The 25,191-nt window shown below is 40.0% G+C and overlaps 1 protein-coding gene across 2 annotated transcripts; it reads right to left on the minus strand.

The window, feature by feature from the left end:
• Positions 1-608: 608 nt before the first annotated feature.
• LOC136675927 (transforming growth factor beta-1 proprotein-like) lies at positions 609-23,129 on the minus strand. Of its 2 annotated transcripts, XM_066652743.1 has the most exons (8): positions 22,666-23,129; positions 21,436-22,567; positions 6,577-6,855; positions 5,500-5,580; positions 4,795-4,942; positions 4,428-4,578; positions 3,625-3,735; positions 609-3,399 (listed from the first exon to the last, which is right to left on the minus strand). In XM_066652743.1, the coding sequence occupies exons 2-8, from the start codon at positions 21,758-21,760 to the stop codon at positions 3,352-3,354; spliced, it is 1,143 nt and encodes a 380-aa protein (XP_066508840.1). In that variant the 5' UTR covers positions 21,761-22,567; positions 22,666-23,129; the 3' UTR covers positions 609-3,351. The 2 variants fall into 2 exon arrangements, with proteins under 2 accessions (XP_066508840.1, XP_066508839.1); XM_066652742.1 differs by having other exon boundaries at positions 21,436-23,129.
• Between the last annotated feature and the right edge of the window lie 2,062 nt (positions 23,130-25,191).

Here is a 25,191-nt window from a genome sequence, read left to right on the forward strand (position 1 = left end):
TCAAGCTAATTTCAGAAAAAAATATTTACACTGTAAGAAAAGAAATAAAGGATTTAGCCTTAAATGTAAATTGAAATGTTAAATATTTTCATCAGCATATCACAGTGAAAAATATTAAATAAAAAATAATTGCCCATTTTCTGCTAGACCTATAGCTAAGTAGCTAATCGTAACATGAGCTAGTTAATGTACTATTAAAACTTTATTGGCTAGTTAGCGTTGCAGCTAATGTAAAGAAATTATAAAGTAATTGCTTTGTTATCTATGGACTTCGGTAATAAATTTTCTCCTCTTTTAACTTAAAATGTTTACAAACATACAAATGTATTTATACAATGCTAAATAACACACATTTATTAGCTAGTTAACCCACTAATAATTTAGATAACTAGCCAAATAATAATAATAACTAGTATCCTTTAATTTTGTGATGTGTTGCTCTGTAATACAAAGCAATTATTTTGCATATAATTCACAGCTGAACAATAGGTTACAGTTCATTTTATGTAGCCATATATATGTTATAACTGTTATTTTTTTACAAATGTGGAGCTTTAAATCACATCTCACACACATACACACACACAACCAAATGTCAGTAGCCTGCTTTTCTCAAACTGGTAAAAATTCGTTTATTTTAACAGTGTTGTGTGGAAATGAAACAAACACAAGTGCAAATCTAACACCAGAAACCCAGGGGCAGACGGAAATATTTTCTTTGATGCAGTGTTTCCATGAGCAGAGTCAAAACCTTTATAACTTTGAAGTGAACATGTAGAAATAAACAAATAAAACCTCATACATTCTAAAACAGGACATAAAAGAATCACAACATTTCAAAAACACTATAATATACTACTGAAAATATTATATATCAGTCTGTGACTGTGCCTTTGTGTCCTCTAAAAGAGGTTATAAATTGTCCTTTTCTATTTCAATCACAATGTGTCGAGTGTGTAAGCAATGTCTGTTCAGAACAGAAACAACCATGACGTCTGTTTGGCGAGGAGAAAGAAAGCAGGTTACAGTTATAAATACTCACACTACAATTCACATACACGTGTCAACACATCAAGGCCAAACACAGGATGAAGAGCCGCACTCACGCTCTTCAATGGACAAAGCACAGGCAGGTGAAGGATGCCGTTTCTCTGCCTGCACACAACAACTGACACTTTGTAAATGGACGGTTTTGGAGAAATGAATGAACCAGGCTTATGGATTTATGCTGCCTTCAAATGCTCACTACTGTAAATATTATAGTAGGCTACTGTTATGCTGCGTAAAGAGCTATGTTGTTATTTATTTGTCCTTGCAAGCACTGTTAGCAACAAGCTATTGATGTACAGGCTAAATCTGTGTCTTTATAAAATAGTAAATAAAAATTTTGTTGCTGCTACTGTTGGAATGGGTGATTTTGAAAAAGCTAGTTTTTAATTGTTATAAATAAAACTGGTTTTCACAATTTAGAACTTAGAATTGTAACATCTGTTAATTTTAATTTGTACAGTAAATGAAGTAAAGTACATAGCTAAACAGAACAGGATAGCTACATAACACGTTACTGAAACTGCAAATATATATTTTTTTCATTGCAATTACAACTTCACAAGTGGGAAACAGGACTATCCAAGAAGTTAGTGAAGGCAGCATTTGTTTAATTTAGCATTCTGTATAGCTGTATATTAAAATGACTATTAAATGACACTTGGAAGTGTACATGAAGTGTGAGGAAGTAGGGAGTATGGAATATGTTTTAGACAGTTTTACAATAGAAAATACAAATATGATCAGCTATGTAGCTAGTGCTTCAACAACAAATATTAGCCTGTTAGCTAGCTACCAAGCTAATATTTGCAGTCAAGATTTCCCAAATGCGTGCAGCAACTTCTAAATATTTTCAATGGTCTCAGATTCTTGGACACAAAAACGTGATGCTTCCAACTGCACGTGAATGTAGTAGTGTATTCTACTTGTCTAAATATCTAATGCACCACAACTTGAAGTGCACACTTTGTAGAGAACAAGTAGAGACACTGGACATTTAGGTGATGTCCAAAACTATTACACAAATCTGGAAATTGATTTATAAATATTTAAAATGTATAAAATGCTAAATTAAATGTATTGTTTTAAATTGTGCATATTCTGCATATTTCTAGGGCACTATTTAAAGCAAATTTTTGGTACTGAACATGTTTTAGGTCTGTGTATGTAAAGCTGAGATTGTTTTTAATCTGATCATTTCATGAAAGGGTGTCCAGAAATGTGCAAATATTTAAAAAATTCTACTTTTTCAATTTGAAGAAACGTTGCATTAAACTGGAAAATAATGTAGCACAGATGCATTTTCTCTACTGGATTTAGACTCATAGTATATCACACGCTCCCACAAGATGGTCATACACACACACACACACACACACACACACACACACACACACACACTCTCTCTCTCTCTCTCTCTCTCTCTCTCTCTCTCTCTCTCTAATATCAAAGTTTGGGTGAAGGACAGCTCCATTTCTACTGTATGAAATCACTCACAGGACCAGATCTGGGCAAAGGTCATCAGTGATAGGGCAATGGTGGCTACCCTTTCTGAGCAGGGGATTTTGGATACAGCTTACTAAACCATTCCTGGAAGTAGTAGAAGCCTTAGGGAATTGTGCCTCGATTCCAACCCCAAAAGACACGCTCACAAATAGATACAGGTATAACGCATTTCTGAGCCATGGTCAATAGTTCCATATTTTTCTAATGTAGTCATGCTGGCTCGAGGCCAGTGGTCTATTCAGTCCACCACTGCAGTCCTCTAACACACATCAATGGATTCTGAGCCTTCAGTCCCCCCTCTTCCCCGACCTCAAAACTCAGTATGATTTAGTGCAAAGTTCTCGGTCTTCTCATGTAAGCACATTCATTTCTCTTGGAAAACACATTCCTCTAATGTTACTTGTGCTCTTTTTAAAAGCACAGTACCATGAGAAGTCTTCATTTCTGGAATGCCATTCTTCCGGACAAAGTTACAACTTTAAAAAATAAATTAATAAAAATAAACTACTGTAGTTGAAAATAACAACAAAGCAAAGCATATTCTGCAATAAAGTATGGCATATTGTCCTTGGTGAAATCCTGGAGAATTTAAAAAGCATCAGTGAGTCAAGATTCAAAGCTCTTTTGCTTTTTGTGATTCTTTGCCACATTTTCCTCCTCCTCCACTCTCTCCTTTATTTTCTTTCTGTTCCAATCTTCTCTTCCCTCCTTGCCCTCAGGTACATTCTATCCATGCATGTGTGCTTGTTTAAAGGAGAGAGGCACGTGAGGTGTCGAAGTAGAAGGTCTTTATCCGTTTTAACTGCATTTACAGTTTCTCACCACCATGTTGGACAGGTGCTCCACCTGAGCATAAAAGATAACCAGATTAAGATCATCAATGCGCAGATTTACTCGTTACACACCCTGTACACAGAGTTGCCAGTTTATTAGAAACACATTCACCTACAATCATTGGCCATTTTATCAGAAAAACATACTATAAGACGTTGTGGTGCTGGTGTGAGAGCATGGTGTAGATCTAACAAACTTTAAACTAAATTAAAGATAATTAATTAATAAGATATTTACCTTGTGTTGTCTGCCCACATAATAGAGGATTGGAAGGGGGTCCAGGATTTGAGGGACACAGCAAGGCTGGGCAGATGCACCGGGGTTATGGTGTTTGTACAGGGCTAAAATCTTTAGGACACACACACACACACATGGATAGACAAAGAGGGACAGTTACAAATCAGACATGTTCTATGGTTTACCCAGAGCACAAAAAATATTAATTATTTAATGAGTGTTTTGTCTAAATTCACTTTAAGGCCGAATGTCTTTACTTAAATGAAGAGTTTTAATGAATGACAAACCCAACTCTCTGTATCAATGCATTGATGTATTACAGTATTATTATTCATATTTCGTGCCGTATGACATACAGGCAAACACATGATGCTGTAAAGGACTGGGACAGCTCTGGTCTTTTAAGGCCTAAGAAAGTTCAGTCTTTCTAACAGGGTACAGATGCTATGAAGAGAAAATGCTGGAAAACCCTTGGCATGCTTTCCAGAAATGCTGGCTGTAGGACAGCTCTCAGGTGTTCATCTTCCTCTCTTCTCTCCAGACCGGAGAACACAGTTCCAGCGTTCCAAACATGAGTTTACACTAAGCTTTTTTCCGAAGCCATCTTTGCGCAGGCCTGCCCAAGGCATGCCTCGGACAGGAAATTACTTAAGGAAACGACCGAGGCAGGAAGGGTAAAAAAAGAATAAAAAAGGCAGAGAAGAATGTTGTTTTGGAAACTGCATGTTTGGCTCATCAGGGATTGCTCAGGAAGCCACAGAGGCCTCAGTCACATGGAACTGTGAGAGAAGATGTTCTCCTACCTGTGAGTATTTGTTCTCTGCATTCCAGATGTAGGTGCAGGAGCCCATGCAGTAGTTGGCGAAGTATCCTTTGGGTTTGTGGATCCACTTCCAGCCCAGATCCTTCCGGAAGTCAATATAAAGTTTCCGCATGCAGCAGGTCTCTGTTTTCCTGTCAGGAGCATCAGGAAAAAAAGAGGAGAGTGATGAGCAAGTCTTAAGTAGCTCCAATATGTGAACACAGTAGCTTTTCGATGTGAATAAAAAATGAGGAGATCATAGGCATCTTGGTTTAGATGTCAGTGTATGTGATATTTGTGTATATTTGTTGGTCTTAAAACCTAAATATTAAAGTATTTCTAGATGTTTTTATGAGAGAGAGACTCACTCATCGCAGGTTTCCTCAGTGCCAGTGGAGCGTTTTTTGCGAGTGGAGCTGGGGGTTGTTCCATCCGGAGGAAGAGACATGGTTAAAATATATGGTTTCACCATAAGATTCGCCAGGTCACTTTTGTCTCCTCTATCTGTAGAAATGCCTGAGAATATGTACAAGATAAAATCAGAGTTTTCTCTAGTTTTTTTTTACTTTACACTACATTTTAAATTCAGGTCCAGAGCCCAGAGCTCAGGCTCAGACCAGATTTGGAGATCGCATCTAGGGTCAGATTCCTCTCTTATTTACTGTTACGTCAGTGTGAAAAACAGACCCTAGATCAGCACAGACTCCCTGACTAGGACTTGTGTTCAGTACACTGGTTTAATTTTGAGTGAACTTAGTAAATGTGTGCTTTTGTGTATTTTTATGGCTTCAAGAATCATCTATGTCCAGTTTTCAATATTCGTTATTCCTTAAAATTTAGCAGACTCTTTGTTACAGGACCTTTAATATGAAGTCAGGGCTTTTTGACTCCTTATGACCTCAGCGCCGACAGGTGAAGCTAAACTAAGCAGATATATGTAAATCAGGTGAGTTTCTCTGAAATAATTATCCATTAATTTCTTCAATGTCTGTAAGCAGGATCACAGTGGGTCCTGAGCCCAAAGGAACACACACTGCAAAGTGCAACAGTGAACGAGAAAAAGATAATCAGACCTGAAATATCAAAGTTGATCTTCTTCTCGGTGTTCTTACAGTCACAGTAGAGCTTCAGCACTAATACCCTCTTGTCCGCTCCTTCCAACACAAACACAGGGGCAAGGCATGAACACACACCCAAATCACAACATCCTGCCACCGCTCAGATGGAATTAATTTGTGAATGGCCTTGTGGATTTTAATAGGTTGGCAATAGTAGACCAAAGTAACCCCTATAACGGTCTATTTACACTGAGTGAAATTTTGAATTTCAGACGTTAGTCCATCTGTGGCTGCACAGTATCGGCTCTCCTCCACCTCATTCATTTTTGGCAGGTTTCTGACCACAGGAGTGCTGTTATTCGGTTATTATTATTTTCAGCACAGCAATAACCCTGACATGTTACTGTGTGTGTGTGTGTGTGTGTGTGTGTGTGTGTGTGTGTGTGTGTGTGTGCTGGTATGAGTTCATTCCCCACAGTGTGTCACTGCTCAGAGTGGATATTTTTGTGTGAACTGAAGAATATAGTAAATGTTTTATGAGAAGGTGTATCCAAATTTCTAATACACGAAGGAGCTATAAAGTAGGTGGAGCTCATAAAGTGGCCAGTGAATGGACGCATAAGGTGGGTGTCTGTACAGTAAAGAGATCAGTGTGTGGAAGCTAATTGTGATACTGCATAACTCGACTCGTTTTGCTGTGTGTTTCTTGTTAATCAGATTTATAATTCGCATATCGATCCACTGCATGTTTGAGGAATGGACCACAGCTGATTGAAGGGCAATTGCAGTGTTTCCTTATTAAAAACAACACTAGGTAGGGTTTTTACATTAAAACTACAGCATTAAAGTCACTGAGATGCTCTTCTGAGCAGAAATAGAGAAAACAGAGCCTCTGTCGTTGCTGCTCTTGGCTCAGCACTGAAGAAACTGCAAACTTATCTTCTAGTCTACCTTTAAGGTCTTTAAAAAGGCATGCAATGTTATCAGAAGATTTTTTATAGTCACCAGGCTTCTTTAATAAGGTCTTATGGCTAAATATCCCTCCATTTCAGACGGTAATGGGTGAGTGCATCAAAGCTGTTCTTCACTGACCTGGAGACTCCAGCCATGACTGGACCGTGGCTGTGACGTCGTAGGAGATCCAGCGATTCGAGTGGTTTAAGTAGATGATGTGGGAGCTGAGGTAATTTACTTGCTCTACCGAGTCCCGGTAGAGCTCCAGTCTCTCCCCTGAGCCAGGCATAATTTTGGGGTTCTTAATGAGGATACGGAGCTCAGCTTTGGACAGCAGCCTGTAGTTTGTGATGGTTTTGTTAATCTCCTTCATATCGAAGAACATATTTATTGAGTTTAAAGAGTCGTTTTTCGATCCTGGATGGGAAACAGAGAAAAGACCATTACTTCATATGGAGTGGATATATAGCATCATATACAGGAAATATTTCAATTATAATAAGTACTGAAGTAAGAAGGAGAAAAAGAAACAGCAACTACCTGGAGCACCAATTCCACTGCCTAGCAATAACCTGTACAAGGTGGATCGGCTACTCTAAAGTGTCCTTAAGTGTGTGAGTGTGTGTCACCCTGTCAAGGACTGCCACCCCCTCCAGGGTATGTTCCTGCATTGCCCCCCCTATTATAACACACACATTACAACTACAATACACAGAAATTTCACCAGAGTTAAGTCAACACTATTAGTGTAAAAATGTAAACTTGTCCACAATTTGAATTTGCTGTGTCCTTTTTCAGAATAAATAAGTTAATTAATAATATTGATGAACCCCTGATTTGCAGCTCTTAACCAACACAGATGACTCAAGTCGCTACATGCTCGGCTAATCCTCCTCACACTGTGGCCCTGAAAGCTTGAAGGCAGAGGGTCCGTAAGAGCTAAGGACTTGCTTTCATCAAACACTGCTGCATAAAACTGTGAATCCCTGTCTGATTCACTTCCCCATAACCACAAAGAGCTACCAGAGAGGAGAGGGTGATACATATCCTGCTGGACACACAGCTGGCCTAATGAATGGCCTAATGGCAAGCACCTGTCGCTGGGACTCTGATACTGCAGCAGACACCAAATCTCTAGGTGCCACCTGTTCAAAGTACCGTGCAATTTACTCTCTTACTGTTATGGACAACAGTGCATGCTTTGGCAGTTAATAGTGCAAACATTGCACTGACGGCCTTGTAATTTACTAAGCTGGGTGCTATAAGCCATCTGAGTGGAGAGGTAACTGTCCACTAGTTTTTACGCTGCTCTGAAGTTCATACTTACAGTAGGACGTGATTTATCTTTGGTTATGTTGTTTTTGGGCACAAACAAAATGGACAAATAAGGAATAAGCTTTAAGGCAGGGGTGAAGAACCTACGACCCGTGGGTTTTATATGGCATTTAACTGTATATGGCCCGCCAGGTATATAACATTTTTATTGACTATGTTCTGGCTTTCTGCAAAAGCCATTGATTTTTATGCAGATAAAATGAGAGCTTTTCAAAGGATCAAATTTGCTGTAAGAACTATGACCACAACTTCACCCTAAAGGTGCGTATGTGGTGTCAATAAAGTTCAGTTTCAGAGAATGTCTAAGTGAAGGAAAGTTGATGATGAGTCTCTGGACTTTAAAGACAGACCAATATTGGGTTGCTTTTGCAAGCGAGTGTGTGGTGAGTGAACAGAGCAAGAAGTTCAGAGCATGTTTCTAAAGGAGGACTATGCTGGATCTTACCAGATCTGTAAATATTAATTTGGGTTCCGCACCCCACTTTAAAGAGTAAGTTTAAGTTGTGGTACCGTAGGGAAATAAACAGCAGAGGATATATATTTGAGCTTGAATCATTGCATCATATCTCCTCATTTAAGTGTTCCTTATGCCTTCATAATTACTTGCTGTCTAAAATATCCGTAGCTTTATGATTAAAGAATGTATTAAAATTTAATTTCAATCAATTTTGATTTTTTTTTAAATATTTACATACGACCAGCAACTTCTGACAATGTAAATGGCAAATCTGTCAAAAAACAATAGAAGACAATAATAGAGATTCAACTCGTCGTTCCAATGATGACAATAAAATAATCTAATTGCATTTAATAACAGCTGTTGTAACAAAATACTATTCAGGAATGGGTTTCGAAAACAACAATATCCAGCTCTAGTAACGCTAAGAGAAACAGCCTAAGGAACAGAATAACAATGAACAAAAGAGAGAAGAAACGAGAAGGGTTCACTTTTTTAAGCATATATGTTATTGCAAAGTGGGAGGAAGGAAACTACAGAAAGAGAACAAAGATATTGTAGCACAGCACACAACACCAGTTGATGTGACTGAAATTTTACACTAAAAAACTTTCTGTAAATTGATTTAAATTAAGTTTCTATATAAAAAAACCTCTGTATTTCATTAAAATATATCATTTTCACTAAAATATAATGGGATTACATTATTTATTACTTCATGGAGCAAAACCTATCCTCTCTTAGATCTGCCCTCCACAAACATGCTTGTTTTAACTGGATTATTCTTTCTGCTTTATATCAAAATAAAAATCCTGCAGGTTAGGATGTCACAGGAAGCTAACACACACAAATAACATACAAAGCAGACACAGACAATACAAAAATACAGATTTGAGTATGTATTATTCATTCATTTATTCATTCATTCATTCATTATCTGTAACCCTTATCCAATTCAGGGTCACGGTGGGTCCAGAGCCTACTTGGAATCATTGGGCGCAAGGCGGGAATACACCCTGGAGGGGGCGCCAGTCCTTCGCAGGGCAACACACACTCACACACGCACACACACACACACACACACACACTCACTCACACCTACGGACTTTTGAATCGCCAATCCACCTACCAACATGTGTTTTTCAAGCGTGGGAGGAAACCAGAGCACCCGGAGGAAACCCACGCAGACACAGGGAGAACACACCAACTCCTCACAGAGTATGTATTATCATACCCTTATATACATGAATAATGTGTGCAGTGCAAATATTATGTAAAACCTTACCACAGGAATTGTAAAGTTAAAATTAACTGCCAAAACAAGTATTTATTGTGAAATGTTACTTGTATTATATTACCCCTAGCATCCTTAAATAATCCCAATTTTATTAAACTATATTAGATCATCAAAGCTGGAAGAAGCAGGCAAACAGAACCACATAAATATGTTTATGTGGCTGAAAAAGTGAACTCAAATTTGGTAGGCAGAGGAACGTGCTCAGAAAAGGTAAAGAACACGGAGGACTAAAGAAAAGCTCAGCATTTGCCAAACCCCATATACACATCTCTGTCCCAGCCTGTCTTCCTCTGAAATTACCAGCTCCAAAGCTTAATTACACATGTACACTTGGCAGTTAGCCACTACAAGCCATAACTTTCTGTTCTGAGAAGGAATTCACATATAACTTATACATATGATAGGACACGCTGTAGAAGCTAAAACAAACATTCATGCCTCTTGCTGTAGTTACATGATATTTCAGGTCATTTGTGGCCTTGTGAAATCTATAGTTGAGCAACTCATATGGTGCAATTTTGGTTCAAACACTAACATAAACTTGAGCTTGACATGTCCAGGGTCCTGTTCCAGAAATCTTTTTTAAAAATACAGTCAGCCAGTTCAAACTAACACATGTAAAAATAAAAGCTCAAATGACAAGACAGAATCTTTATTACACAGATTTCTTGTTAACTTTGTGTCACTAGGGTTCACACAAATCAAACTTCTTAGTCACTAGTATGTTTAAAACAATATAGGATTTGTATTTTATTCTATCCACCAGCCGTTTTCTCCTGTGGAGCTTCCACTTACGGATGGCTATGGCATATCTTGGGTTGAAACTCACAAACTCCACATGCTGGGGTGAATGATTAGAAGTCTTTTAAAACGCACAAATTTCCATGTCCAGTAATCTTTACTCTATTGTAAAACGTCATTGTTTTATGTTTCTAAATGTTTATATCACATTTATATGTTTATTTGCAGTAAGTCCAACACAATCTGCCTCAGTAGGAAAATAAATACATAAATAGTTCTGCTATTTAATTAGAAATTTCTTAGTTAGCTATTAAACATCAAATAATACGTTCACAAAACAACAATCTGTCTTACGCAGACACGGGGAGAACACACCACACTCCTCACAGACAGTCACCCAGAGGATACCCACGCGGACACAGGGAGAACACACCACACTCCACACAGACAGTCACCCGGAGCAGGACTCGAACCCACAACCTCCAGGTCCCTGGAGCTGTGTGACTGCGACACTATCTGCTGCACCACCGTGCCACCCAATAATATTAATAATAATAATAATAATAATATTATTATTATTATTATTATTATTATTATTATTATTATTATTATTATTATTATCATACAAAAGTGAATAGCTGCTCTATCTGTCTATAGGGTTTGGTTTAGGACTGTAACATACTGTCTTGTCTTTTTGTTGTTGTAAACAGACTGTAAAAAAACCTGTAAAAATTTGAAAATGGGATTAATTCATAAAAACACTTTCAATTAACAACCTAAAGTAACAGTTTCAGCAATCCAGATAAAAAATAAATGTTTTCTAAATATAAATAAATAAAGTTTCAAGATTTACAGTGTTTCGAAATGAGCGTTTTCACAATATTACAGTACGCAGCAGAATAAAGCTGAGTGGACTAATGAAGAGGAGGAGTGTAAACTGTAATGGGATACTCTTAAGTAATAACCTTATCATTTCCACATAACGAAAAATGAAATACCCTTAAGGCTTTTTTTTTTTTTCAGAACCAAAATATTTTCAGTTGTCACATGCCAGCGCATAGCTGGAATATCTTGAAACAGAGAAGGCTCCTTATGCAGGGATTTCCCTTTAGCTATGCTAAATATCAAATGCTTACGTCAGTATTTGATGTACATAATCAGAGAAATGGACGAGTGATAGCTTCATAATCAGATAAATAATTTCAAGGAGACATAAAAGTGTATAGGGTTTTTTTTTTTTATTTATATATTTAATTTTCTTTTTTATGTATCGAGTAATGCACAGACTTAATAACAATATGTCTTTGTAAACGAATTGTTAGCCAAACTCTACTATGACCCTGTTTACAGCTGGTCAATCCATGTGTCTAGAATATCAGGATTGTATGTGGATAGACATTATTTATAATAATAATAATGTGCAATTACTTGTCATTTAATACAACAGTGACAGTGAACACACACACACACACACACACACACACACACACTAATGCACTAGGAGTTGTGAACACACACCAAGAGTGGCAGACAGCCATCCCCAGCACCCGGGGAGCAGTTGTGGGTTTGGTGCCATGCTCAAAGGGCACCTCAAGCCGTGAAATGAGGGATGCGGACAGAGCTGTATTGTAGCCAAAAGGTATAGAAATTCATCATTCTTTCCAAGTAACATTTATGAATCTGTACATTTGTGAATACAGTACATCACAACAAACGTGATCTATGGAGAGGTACAAGGAGGCTGATCATGGAGGTTGCACACGGTTGCTACCTAGACCAAACTCAGCTGCATGTATCATATTATACAGCAATTGATTATCAAAGAGACTTAGTGGAGATGCTTTTAATCAAGTGTAAATCTTATCAGGATGCAATCCACTCACTAGTCTCATGAAACCATCAGGTCTATGGGGTCTAAAAGTCCTGAGAATGGACCAGGAACAGGTTGTAGCTAAGAGTAGGTTAGCTTAAATTACCTTAATTTTAAATGAAATAGATCTTAAAAATAAAGGTGCTACAAATGTGTCGTTGAGTGAAGCCATAGAAGAACCACTTTTGGTTCCACTCCAGCCTAAGGTCCTTTACACATTTCAAATTTACTAGCAAAAATAGTTCTTTATGGAATCAAAAGTGATTATTCTATGGCATTGTTCATTTGAACCTTTTGTAGCAGCTCTGTTTTTAAGAGTGTGGTATTATTTTGACAGTGTGTATGATTATTTTATGGAATGTTTCCTCACTAGCTGTAGTTTGACACAAATCTCACCATCTCACACCACACATGACTTTCTCAAACTGACATTTCCCCTTTGCTTTCTTCTCTGTAAAATGTATTATTTTTAAAATGAAGGAACAAGAGTGCGTGTAATAACAAATCACTGTGATGTGTGTTCGTGTGGAGCAAATTATCACAGTGATTTTGAGGTCAAAGGTCTAACCAGCTGAGCATGACTAAAGGAACAAATGCAAGACACTGAAATATGTGCATTCACCTAGATTATACTGTTAAATATATTAGATTATCACTGTCCAAATCACCCTCATATATTTAAATTGTTTTGTTGATTTGTATGTTGTATTAACACAGCAACTGTCTTTCAAATTCGGTAAAAAATCAATGAGGAATGGACCAATAGAAATGCTCCAAACTTACATGGAATAAAAAAATTAAAGAAGGCTTTTCTCCTCCTGTTATAAAGTTATTATTTAAGTGATGGATGTTTTTCTTTGGAGAGCGACAATATATGTTTCTGACTATTTCATTTATGATACATGTTTAGAAAGCTATGTTACTGATTTCAGCCAATGAAACTGCTTCTATGTGTGGAAAATGTATGTTTCCATATACTGCCTCTTCCACAAGCTACAACCTTAGGCTTCATAACATGGTAATTACACTCCAGTCGCCCTCCGTGGATAAACATTGCCCTGACATGCAGGACTCTCTCTACAATCCACTGTAATTGTCGAAGTTAGTTAGCGCCTACACTTTGCCATGACTCACTGAGCTAGCATGATTACCTGTCAGAAGTTACGCTAACTCAAACGTCAGTATACAACTGATAAACACAAGCAAAAGACTTGTCTTTTGACTCTCGACAATGACAAATGAAAGACGTTGAGTCATTAGTCTAATGCTGAAGGCATTTTGTACGGAAAACCGTCTGGTGTATTTAGCAACTGTACACAGTTAATTTGTCTTGATTGGGAAATAGCCATAGGTATTTGTGGCAGTGCCGGTGGAAAAAGTCACAGGAGACAGACAGCTTTTGTTGGTGGGTGGAAAGAGGTTTATGTGTGTCTGTGTGTGTGTGTCGGCCTACGTTCAGGTAAATCAGTACAGCTGTCCTAACAGGCTCAGAGACAGGCCTATCATTATAGACGGGCGAAGCCACGTTCCAGCAGGCTTAAATACCAGCCTCCAAAGCACACTTCTCACTCCATCCACATTCATTCACCCACCCATCCATCCGTCCATCTCTTTCTCTCTTTTTCCCATGAACTCAATGGCCTTCACCCTTTTTCCCCAATGGCCCCTGCACATTGACTGCTCTGCTGAATTTCTTGCTGGTGATGGCTGGTAAAACATACAGTCGTGTTCAAAAGTTGTTCAACCTTGGTAAGATTGTGTTTGACTGATTTTCTAAGCGATATTTTTAGGGAGCAAGCTTCAATATGCTACATGCTTTATTATTGATCTAATAAGAGTTCCAGCTGCTCAAACTTAAAGAAACTCCTAAACTCTGAAGCTAGGGACTCCCCTGGTGAATCTCTAACCCAGAGAATCATGGAGGCCATACCCTTAAACGAGGGGACATTTGCGCCCTGCAGGACCCTTGAGCGAGGGGACACACCAGATATGGTCAGCAAAATGATTTTGCTCAGTTGGTAGAGCAACGGTCCATGAACAGCACAATAGCTGATTGAACCCCAGATTTCAGCCCAAACTAAAAAAAGGATGGTGGTCCTATTTCACAGAATGTGCATTGGTAGATGTCTACAAACCCAAAGTAAAGTTCCATGAAAAGTGAGGTTTTCCAAACATGTCTCCTATAACAATTAATGTTTTGCTACACTACAACAAACACTGTAACTCTGTTGAATAAAAATCGACTATAAATTAAAGATATGTACATTTCTAGTTGGTCCTGAGGGTTCCTCACCACTCAAGTCTTATTCTATCATTGTGCACTAAACAGAAATGGCAGATCACGTCATTAAATCTCAAAGTCCCTAGGTTTTGTTATGACAGGAGTGTATGAGTTTCTCACAGCAGAGGTGGGGGATGTCTGAAAGACAAAATACAGCACCACTTAAATTCTCACGGCTGTGAACACATTATGAATCCCCATTATTCAGGATAAAGAAAGGCGAGGTTTAGTTTACAATATCATAAAGTAAATTAACCCACAGTGAACACATCTCTTATATTATTTACACATCATGAACTGGACTGTGGTCTATATCCATCACCCATGCTTATAGCATTCCAGGAATTTGTGATATCTATTCCAACATCCCAGCAGCCTCAGCAAAATCTGGACTATTGGTCTATTTCTGGCTCTGTATGGAATTTAATGCTAAGAACACTGGCATGAATGGAATCAAAGCAAGTGTCCCGTCGCCAATTACGGCGCCATTTCTGTATGCAACAGACAAAACCTAAACCTCCTGACAGCCTTTCACACACAGACACTTTTACTCTCCAGTGAAAAGTGCTATGAAACAGTCCAACACCTACTAATTAGATGTGGTTTTTATATGCAATTACAGAAGGAGGTAATGGAGCCTTAGAAGGAGTGCTGAGAAGGCAAAATCTCCAGAGTTCCCAGAGGGCAAAAGGGTGAAGAGACGTGTTAGATTTAAAAAATACAGAGCATACATGTTAGTTTCACTTATGGTAAAAGTCATTTCTGAATAATGAGCAATTCTCTTTTATATCTTTGGATGTTTCCGTGGAGTTATGTTTCTGTGGCCGTACTTTTAAAGTGCTTTTAGTACTGATGTAGGGAGGGCCTCTATTCTGTTTAATTGCCTTCACTCGAAAGTCCAACCATGAGTGAGGGATGCTAAGCAGCTGTAGGCGGAATAGGTGGATGTAAGTTGTTTTTGCAGCACCACAAAAAAAGAGGCTTGCCCGTATATGGACTGAGGAGTGAATGAGAGAATTTTCCATGCTATGAGCCCTTGCAGATTACAAACTTGACAAACAGGCCTTAGAGCTTAAGGGGTTAAGACAAGGCTGAATGTTTAAGTAAAGCACAGGCTTGAATGTCTTTTCAGGGCCAGAAAGAGAGTGTATAGAGTACACACCCTATAATGGGAAACAGGATCTGTGTCTTGGACTCAAGAATGCACCCCCTACAGCCAGCAATCAAGCAATCAGAGGAGGAGGAACTACAGCTCACCCCGTGTAATGAGGAAAACATGTCATAAAAACAAGTTCAGTCATTAAGAGAAAGAGTTTACTGCTTTTCTGAATTATTACCAATGCTTCAGAGCGCTTCTCGCTGAAAACAATTCACCTAAACTTAGCTTCAGCAGCCAGCGCATGAATTAATACATTCCTAAGCTGGGTAGCTAGAGAGAGAGAGAGAGAGAGAGAGAGAGAGAGAGAGAGAGAGAGAGAGAGAGGGAGAGAGAGAGAGAGAGAGAGAGAGCAGACAGACAGAGACAGAGAGAGAGAGAGAGAGAAAGAGAAAGAGAGAGAGAGAGAGAGAGAGAGAGAGAGAGAGAGAGAAAGAGAGAGAGAGAGAGAGAGAGAGAGAGAGAAAGAGAGAGAGAGAGAGAGAGAGAGAGAGAGACAGACAGACAGAGACAGAGAGAGAGAGAGAGAGAGAGAAAGAGAGAGAGAGAGAGAGAGAGAGAGAGACAGACAGACAGAGACAGAGAGAGAGAGAGAGAGAAAGAGAAAGAAGAGAGAGAGAGAGAGAGAGAGAGAGAGAGAGAGAGAGAGAGAGAGAGAGAGAGCTTATTTGGTAAAAGCTGTAACTCTGGAGTGTGTGCCTAGGGCCTTGTAACTTTGCTTATGATGAGAGTCCATCGCTTCACAAATAAAGATAAACAAACTCCCTTATTTCACATATACCTTCTCCAGCAAGATCCAATTACGCATAGGTATTCATTATAAAATGGAAATAAAGTTTATCGTGTATTTCTCCTGAAGTTAAGGGTATTAATTATGAACATATTCTGCAGTATCTAATTATATCTCTTTATATGTTTTATTTTTCAGAGCACTATTCGGGCTGTGTTATAATAATCTGTTATAACACGTACATAGAAAAGGAAACAGTGACGTGTTGTTTGTCAAATAGTGAACACACATCCATCAACACTGGAAAACCTCAGATCTTGCCAGATACTGACCTCACTTTGTCTTCTACATCAGTCACCAATAAGCCTGTCATTTTCAGCAAATATTTGATAATAAGTTTAACCATTTAATTAATTGACCAGTGTGTCAAGATGTCATCGAAATATTGTGCTGCTGCACTGTAAATTCTCCAGTGTTTACACTGAGAGTGTTCAAATATTACACTAGTGTTGCTTTAACACTGATGAATTTACTGTGTAGTTGTTCCGAGTAGGAATCTGTATGTGGCAAATAAACTTTGATTTCATTTGATTTGATGGTGTACCCAATTGTACAGTAGAAAATTCCTGTGTGAATTTGATAGCCTTCAGTCTTTAGAACATGAGAGAGGTCAAGTGCTGATGTTGAATGATTGGTTCTGGATCACACAAGTGACTCCAGCTCATCCCAAAGACAGTGGGAGAGCACAGCTCCACTGACTATCAGCACAGTGTTAATGGAAATTTGCCCCTGTAGCTGGCCTTTGGCTTTGTGTAGGCCATGACATCTTTTCTATAGAGATTGTATAAGCTTTGCATATATATTTAAACATCAGTGTCCACAAACAACATGTTAGACTGTGGCCTGTTCCCCTATACACAGAAAACAGAAGTTGAGATACCAGTTTTGCCTCTGAGAGTACTTGTGTGCAGGAAGTTCATCATTTACCCCTTCGGGACTCTTTAAATCTGAGTCACACAGAAGGCACTACCAGCCTTCCTTCCTGGTAGAGTCACACAAACATGGAGAACGAGAGAGAGAGAGAGAGAGAGAGAGACAGAGAGAGAGAGAGAGAGAGAGAGAGACAGAGAGAGAGAATTATCCCAAGGTACCCAATGATCAAGTTACAGGAAACCCCCCTCTCCCAGAGGGGCCAAGAAAAAAAGACAAAAAGTAAGAAAAAGATAAGCCAAAAAAAGGAATAAAGGCAATCTTGCTTGTCCACCCCTCCTTCTCACCCTCATACCTCAGCGCTGTTATTATTTTTGCTTTCCTCTTGTCGACAGTTTGGAGCTGAGGTAAGCGCCCTGTCTCCTGCGCCTTTGTTCCTGGTTGTACATCTGTGATCAAGGGCTTCACATTAACGTCTCCCTCGTTTGAAGTGGTTCAAGGGAGTAAAGGAGAGGGGCGATAAAAAGAAGGCGGGTGGCGATGTTCAAAAAAGCAGAGTATTTACCCGTCAACAGATGGGCCTAAATCGCTAACAGCAGGTCCATGAGGTGGGAAAGCACATCACCGTGCCCACAGAGAATCAAACACAAGAGTCAGGGCTATTATAAAAACACACGCTAAGGACTCTTGTTACTCTGCCCACTGTTTGAACATAGCAGAGAGAGCATGATCAGTGATTCAACACATGGGAACAACAGCAGAAACAATACAGGTACTGTGAGAGTAAAACACACTCCAGGAAGAGTCTCTATAAAGTGTGTGTCAAGTCGCCTGAGGATGTCAGAAAAGAAGAAGAGGTACTGGAGGGGGACACGTTCCCCAAGTGCTAATGTGTCAGGCCTGGGTGTGATGCGTCATATGTTCGACATTACTTCTACAATCAGGTTCTTCCCATGATCTGATATCATGCCATATATGAAAAATATATGTGATATTTTTAGATTTATAAAATGCTATAACCACGTCGGTTTTTCAAAAGTAAATATTGGTGATATTTAGGTGTTAAATCGTAGTTTGGCTGGAGCTATTTATGTTTGTTGTGAACACATTTACCTAAACTGAAAATATATCCATGTAAAAAAAAAAGAAAAAGAGCGAGAGTGTTGCTTGGAAGCGGTCATTTTCATATACTGCTTTTAAATTGCCATTATCGAAACTTCAGCATCTTCAGGAGACCACAGTGGACAGTGCTCAGCAGCAGACTACAGATAAATCAACAACAGCAATAATAATCCAACAACACTTGAGGTGCAAATGCTTTCACACACATTTTAGGTGTTGAAGAATAGTGCTAATCATCCATCCATTATCTGTAACCGCTTATCCAATTTAGGGTCGCGGGGGGTCCAGAGCCTACCTGGAATCATCGGGCGCAAGGCGGGAATACACCCTGGAGGGGGCGCCAGTCCTTCACAGGGCAACACAGACACACACACATTCACTCACACCTATGGACACTTTCGAGTCGCCAATCCACCTGCAACGTGTGATTTTTTGGACTGTGGGAGGAAACCGGAGCACCCGGAGGAAACCCACGCGGACACGGGAAGAACACACCAACTCCTCACAGACAGTCACCCGGAGCGGGAATCGAACCCACAACCTCCAGGCCCCTGGAGCTGTGTGACCTGCTGCGCCACCGTGCCGCCAGTGCTAATCATACGTCTTTAAAAATACACTACACGTAATGCATTGGTTGGATGTGAATATAAAACGGATGGAGAGAAATAATCTGTTCACTCAAACATGACACTAATGGATAAAGATCCCTGTCCTGAAGATGAGAAAACACAACCTTGTGACTTATAATGACATTTCTAAATGATGTTTAATATGAACAACCATTTCTTTCAAAAGAAACTATAAGAAATTACTGGCTTTGTGCTGTTGTGTAAGTGAGTTTCAGAGAGTAAAGCGGAAGTAGTGTATGAGTAATCAGCATCTAATGGAAATACGGAAACAGAAGTTAGAATGGTATATAGTTTGATGGTGGTATGGTTCAGAGAGAGAGAGAGAGAGAAAGAACTGAGCTCATGGTTTCACAGTTGTAGCTGTGAGGTGTATGTGTTGATTGTACTAACAAATTCATTAGGTTAAGTGTTAGGCTTATTCCTCTTAGAAAACTCCTCCTCTACTACACTGTCAGAGTTGTCAGATAGGATCGTGTGTAAATCAGGGATATAACAGGATCTCATGACCTTCCCTGGAGAGTTTGGGGCATGTTGGTGATTTCCCAGCTCAAACTCACCTGATTCAAATGATCCCTTCACTTCCAGGGAAACCACCAAACTACGCTGAACTCTTACTCTCTCCAAGACTGGAACTGAACACTCCTGTATTTATTCAAATATAACCACATCTGGCATTGTGCACTGTTAAGATAAGAGCTTTCTTGAAATAAACAGTTAAAAGGCTGGTATGGAGCTCAGGGTAAATACGTCACAGAACTGGCTTCTAATCTCTCAGGCATCTCTTGTAAATGGCAGTGCAGTAATGTCCTTAAATACCCCCATATTTTCACACATAGCCTGGCTTCCCCTCATTTCTAACACCAGAGTTCATTCCTCAAGCAGAGTCTGCTCATGTAGCTCACTGTGTACGAGACAATGACAGAAACTGTGTCCACGTGGGTCTTAGACGCTTAGATAAGGTGTTTAAGGTTCAAATTTCAGGTGCTACAGGTTGGCGATGATGCTTATTTCCTTTCAATTCAATGTCAAGTTCTACCTGAGAAAATATTCTTATACCAGCACTAATACTATTCATTCATTCATCCATTTCTGTAACAACTTCATCCTGATCACAGGAACACATCTTAAACAGGACACCAGTCAGTCACATGGCTAATGTTAGGTGTACAATATGTTTTAAAGCGTCTCTTTGCATAATGTATAATTGTAATTCTAAACCCCAATATTCTTTATCATTTGTCATCTTATTTTAACTGTTTTGTACTTTTAAAATTTAAATGGTGATTTAATTTATTATGAAAACAGTGAGTGAGAAGGAATGATTGGTCATTGCACTTGTTTGCTTCATCAGGAAAAGCACTGCAAAAAAAAGTATGTGTGAGTCTTGGTTTGGTTTAAACCGTTTAAAGTGGGGGATTTCTAAGTGAGTCTCTGTGAACAAAGCATATGAACAGTTTCAATTTTTAAGTAAAACTGTATAGCTTAATTGTACGCCCAATACTACAACCAATTCCAAAGTTGGGCTTTTTTGTTATAATAGTAAATGTCTGTTTCTCTGAGTGTACCGTGGATATCAGTACATCAGTAATAGTATGTCAAATTATCTCTGTTTTTATTGTACAAAGCTTTTGTGAAATATTGAATAGAATTGGGGCGGCATGGTGGCGCAGCAGGTAGTGTCACAGTCACACAACTCCAGGGGCCTGGAGGTTGTGGATTCGATTCCTGCCCCGGGTGACTGTCTGTGAGGAGTGGGGTGTGTTCTCCCTGTGTCTGCGTGGGTTTCCTCCGGGTGACTGTCTGTGAGGAGTGGGGTGTGTTCTCCCTGTGTCTGCGTGGGTTTCCTCCGGGTGCTCCAGTTTCCTCCCACAGTCCAAAAACACACGTTGGTAGGTGGATTGGCGACTCAAAAGTGTCTGAGTGTGTGAGTGAATGTGTATCATTCAGTATCTCTGTGTGTGTGTGTGTTGCCCTGTGAAGGACTGGCGCCCCCTCCAGGGTGTGTTCCTGCCTTACGCCCAATGATTCCAGGTAAACTCTGGACCCACCATGACCCTGATCTGGATAAGCAGTTACAGATAATGAATGAATGAATAGAATTGATTGTACTCATCAGTTTTATTTGTAATTTTTGCCTGTGGCTTTTGCATCTACTTGTTCACACTTAGAGTCAAGTAAAAACACACCTGGGGCTAGTAACTGCTATTCAAATCATCAGCATATGTGCTTTGTATCAAGAAATAGCTTTTGATATTAATAATTTTGTCATATCACTGCTTTTCTTTTCAGTTTGATATCAAGTAAAATCAAAGTGAGTTCTCAGATACAGACGCTGACCTGTCTCCTCAGTCATCTTGTTCACTTTTTAACCATAAAGTGCAATAATCTCAACAGGAATCACTAAGACTCAACCTATCAACACCTCCACTCGTCCCTCCGGGCTACTTACCCTCTGTCATGTTGAACTTGTGCACCTCCTTTGCGAAATAATCCTCCTCATCTTTAGCCAGCGACTCTGGGGTCGTCTTGTTCTTCAACTCCTCGCTGAAATCCACCGTGCTGTTGTAGAGTGAAACAACGTCCTCAGGGATGTCCTTGTCCGTGTCCCCTTCCTCGGGCTCCTTGGACATGCGAAGCTTGCTGAGGATTTGGCCACGGATGGCCTCGATACGTTTCTTTTTGACCACCTCTAGGTCCAAGGTCTTGCAGGTGGACATAGAGTCCACTACAGCCATCAGGCAAAGTGAAGCCAGCGCTAGACATAAGAGTTTCATGATGATCTGCTGTTGTGGGATACTCAGATAAAGATGACAGTGGTCTCAGAGCTGTCACTGTCCTCTCAGGTGTGGTGGAACAGGTAGAGGAGTGTTGCTGAGTTAGGAGGTGCTACTTGATGTTGATTATAATAATGTTGTTGTTGGAAAGCACCTGGACAAATGGAGCTAGAGGGGAATCCCAGCACGCAACCTCTCACCGTCTGTGCTGTGGCTTCTGTGTGGGAGCAGAATGTGTGTCTGCAGCTGACAAATGGACTGGTCTCTCCCCCACACGCCCACACTTACTCAGAAGGTGGACGTATACAGAGCTCAAAGCGTAGATCCAAATAAACACAGATGTACACACACATATACACCCTCTTTCACTGGAGACTGAAGCCTGACTGGCTAGTGTTCACTCTTCCTCTCTACAGTGCAGTTTCAAGCTGGCAAGTGCACACAGACTTGCTTGTTCAGAGCCGCGGATCTGGCAAGAACTTGAAGTTTCTCAGCCTGTGTTGTAGACCTTTTTCCCTCATAGACTCTGCTAAGAAAACAGCGCAAGCCTGCTGTCCAGATACAAAGGTCAGCTTGTGTGCAAGTGCCGGCTCCTGGTCCCTTCTTTTCTGAGCTGTTCTGCCTTGAGAGGTCAACTGTCAGCTTATCCCCCAGCTTCACTCTCCCACATCTGGGCACACAACAACTTCTGATTAGAAAGAAGGAGCTTCTCGACCTCCTAAGCGGAAAAGCTTTTCACACCAGTGGTGAGAAAGATCCCTATCTGAAGACCTTTATCTTGTCATACCCAGCGGCTTCTGACGCAACCTTTTAGTAAAAGGGAAGAGAGAACACGGACAGTAATTCAGAGAAACCTCCTCCAATCAATCTGAAGTTCAGTCAATAAGCATGGACGCTGCCTTTACCTTTGTCTTCACAAACAGCTGTTGTCCACCCCAGGGGCAAGTCTTTAAGACTGCCTGCTGTTCTCCAAAACACGCCCAGCACTCGGGAGCCCAGAGGGTACAGAAAGCTGAGGATCCTCTTGGAAAACACCCTGTAGCAAAGCTGCAGATTGCCACAGTGTCAGCTGAGCCACGAGGTTTGAGGTACTTTCAAAACGATGGTCAGATGAGAAAGCCACAGCAGTGGGAGAGGGAGATACAAGCGTGAGCCTGGATATCAGGTTGCACACGCTTCTCTCTCACGCTCTCTATCTACTTTTATGTCTGAGTCCTGAGGAAGGACGCTTCACACCTCCCCCTGTGCTCTGTCCTTACCACGCTCTATTCCTGTCTTGCTCTGCCTCTCCTTTACTTTCTGACAGAGCTCACTGTTTTCTTACCAGGTTCTCCTCCTCCTCTCTCTGTCTTTCTCTATGACTCTCTGCTTTGTCGGTGACAAAATGATTTGTGGAAGGCGTTCACCAACTTCTCACTCTTTTTTTCTCTCTGTTTTTCTTTTTTTCCTGGTTCCTGTTACAGAACTAATAGAGCGGGGAGCTCTCCGCCCAGGAAATGAGGCTAACGGACTCTGAAACATCTGCTTTCACACACACAGCTCTGTACTGGCCAGGAAGCCCAGAGCAGAGCAAAGCTTGTGACAGAATAAATGGAGCAATAACTTGCACTCTCTCTTGCTTTGTCTCTCTTTAACTACACACACCCTAACCCACATATACACCACAAATACATATACACTGACTCAAATTTCTCTCTCTCTCTCTCTCTCTCTCTCTCTCTCTCTTAGTGCATCTCTCTTTCTCCTTTTTCTCACAGTTTATCCCTCACCCTCAAGGCATTCTTTGTTTGGTTTCTTTTTTTTTCTTTCTATTTGTACATTTGTTGCTCATTTGTTGTTTTTTTTCTCTGTCTTTGTCACTGCCCCCCCCTCCCCCACCACCATTCCCCTCAGTGTCAGACTGGTAAAAATGACACATGTATTGATGATGGACACACTCCACCTCAAACTCTCATAAAGGCCACAATCTCTGGGGTCTTTTCAAAGATCTCTGCAAGGTTAGTTACATTATGTATATTATTTGAGACTCTAAAACAGTCAACCTCTTTCACAACTATCTGCAGCTCCACAGGGACCTACTTCAGGTTTCACTGTTTAATTTTAAGAGTAATAAAGTTTTGCCTCTTAACACAGGTGGGTTCTGGGGGAGGCCAGTCCAATGTCCAGAGCGCACCAGTATGTTTTTTATTAGACATTCAAATACTGTTCTTTTGTGTCTTTCCTTTTTTTCAGTTAAGAATTCTTGACAGATCGGCATCCTTTCACACCCAGAGCACCAAGGTATCTGATTACTGTGAAACGAAGGACAAAAACACCTAAAGATCTGAAGCAATACTAGAAGTTCATTTTCTCTTCTCTCTTTCAAAGATGCACATTTTCAGTGCAGTTTATCTGATCAAGACTTTTTGCTCTACTAGTTATGGCTCTGTTGTTAGGATCCCCATGTTTTGTTGATCCTTTTTTGAAAAACTTTAAAGGTGATTTTAGGGTGGTTTCATTGGCCTTTGCCTTCTCTTTATTCTGAAAATAAAATGCATGTATTTAAAAAAAAAGAAAAAAAGAAAACGTTATGTCAAGAAATGTTTAAAAATATCAGTGACGTCAGTGGCCTCTGACATTTGTATGGGTGCATAATTGAATACTACATTTCCATTTAAAAAAAATACCAACAGTTATTATTAGTGTGCGTTGAACATTGCATTGTAGATACATGGACACACAGCGCCCTCTAGTGGTGCATATTACAATCTGGGTGATAAATCCAACTTGGCCTTTTATTATTGTATATTTAAACTCCAGCAGCACTGCTGAGTCTGAACCACTCGTGCAACACACACTAACACACCACCATCAAATCAATGTCACTGCAGCGATCACAAACACCACTCCAACTCATCCCAAGTAGTTATGATGGAGATCCATCAGTACAGAGAATGCTTTTTCACTGTTTCAGAGCCAAATATTGCTTATTATCTGTTTGTGCAAATGAGGGCCTATAACAGAAAAGGGCACACATTAAGCTAGCAGACTAGCATTAGCAATATCCAGCAATATCAGTTATTGTCACTGTTTTGAACATAGGCCCAGTTTCTACCTGGAACTCTTGCAGTGCTCTCACCTCTCAGATGTGCCACTGTTGGGTCAGTGTGATACTCTGTCAAGGATAGTGTTTTATGTGTGTGTAAAGCACTGCTGAATCTGGATTTTCACACAAATAGATGGTGGGGACACCTGTCAAATGTTGGACGTGTCAACAGACTTCATCCAAAAACAGGACTGCAGTGGAAAGGCCTGAGAACACCTAGACAGTGACCACACATTCACAGCAGAGTGTGGGGACACAGTTATTCATCATCACATCACCACATGCATGAGAATGATCAACAGTGGCTACTCGCACTTTATGAACTCTGGTCGAACCTGGACTGGCT

The sequence above is a fragment of the Hoplias malabaricus genome, chromosome X1 (assembly GCF_029633855.1).
Source record: "Hoplias malabaricus isolate fHopMal1 chromosome X1, fHopMal1.hap1, whole genome shotgun sequence".
Taxonomy (NCBI): Eukaryota; Metazoa; Chordata; class Actinopteri; order Characiformes; family Erythrinidae; genus Hoplias; species Hoplias malabaricus.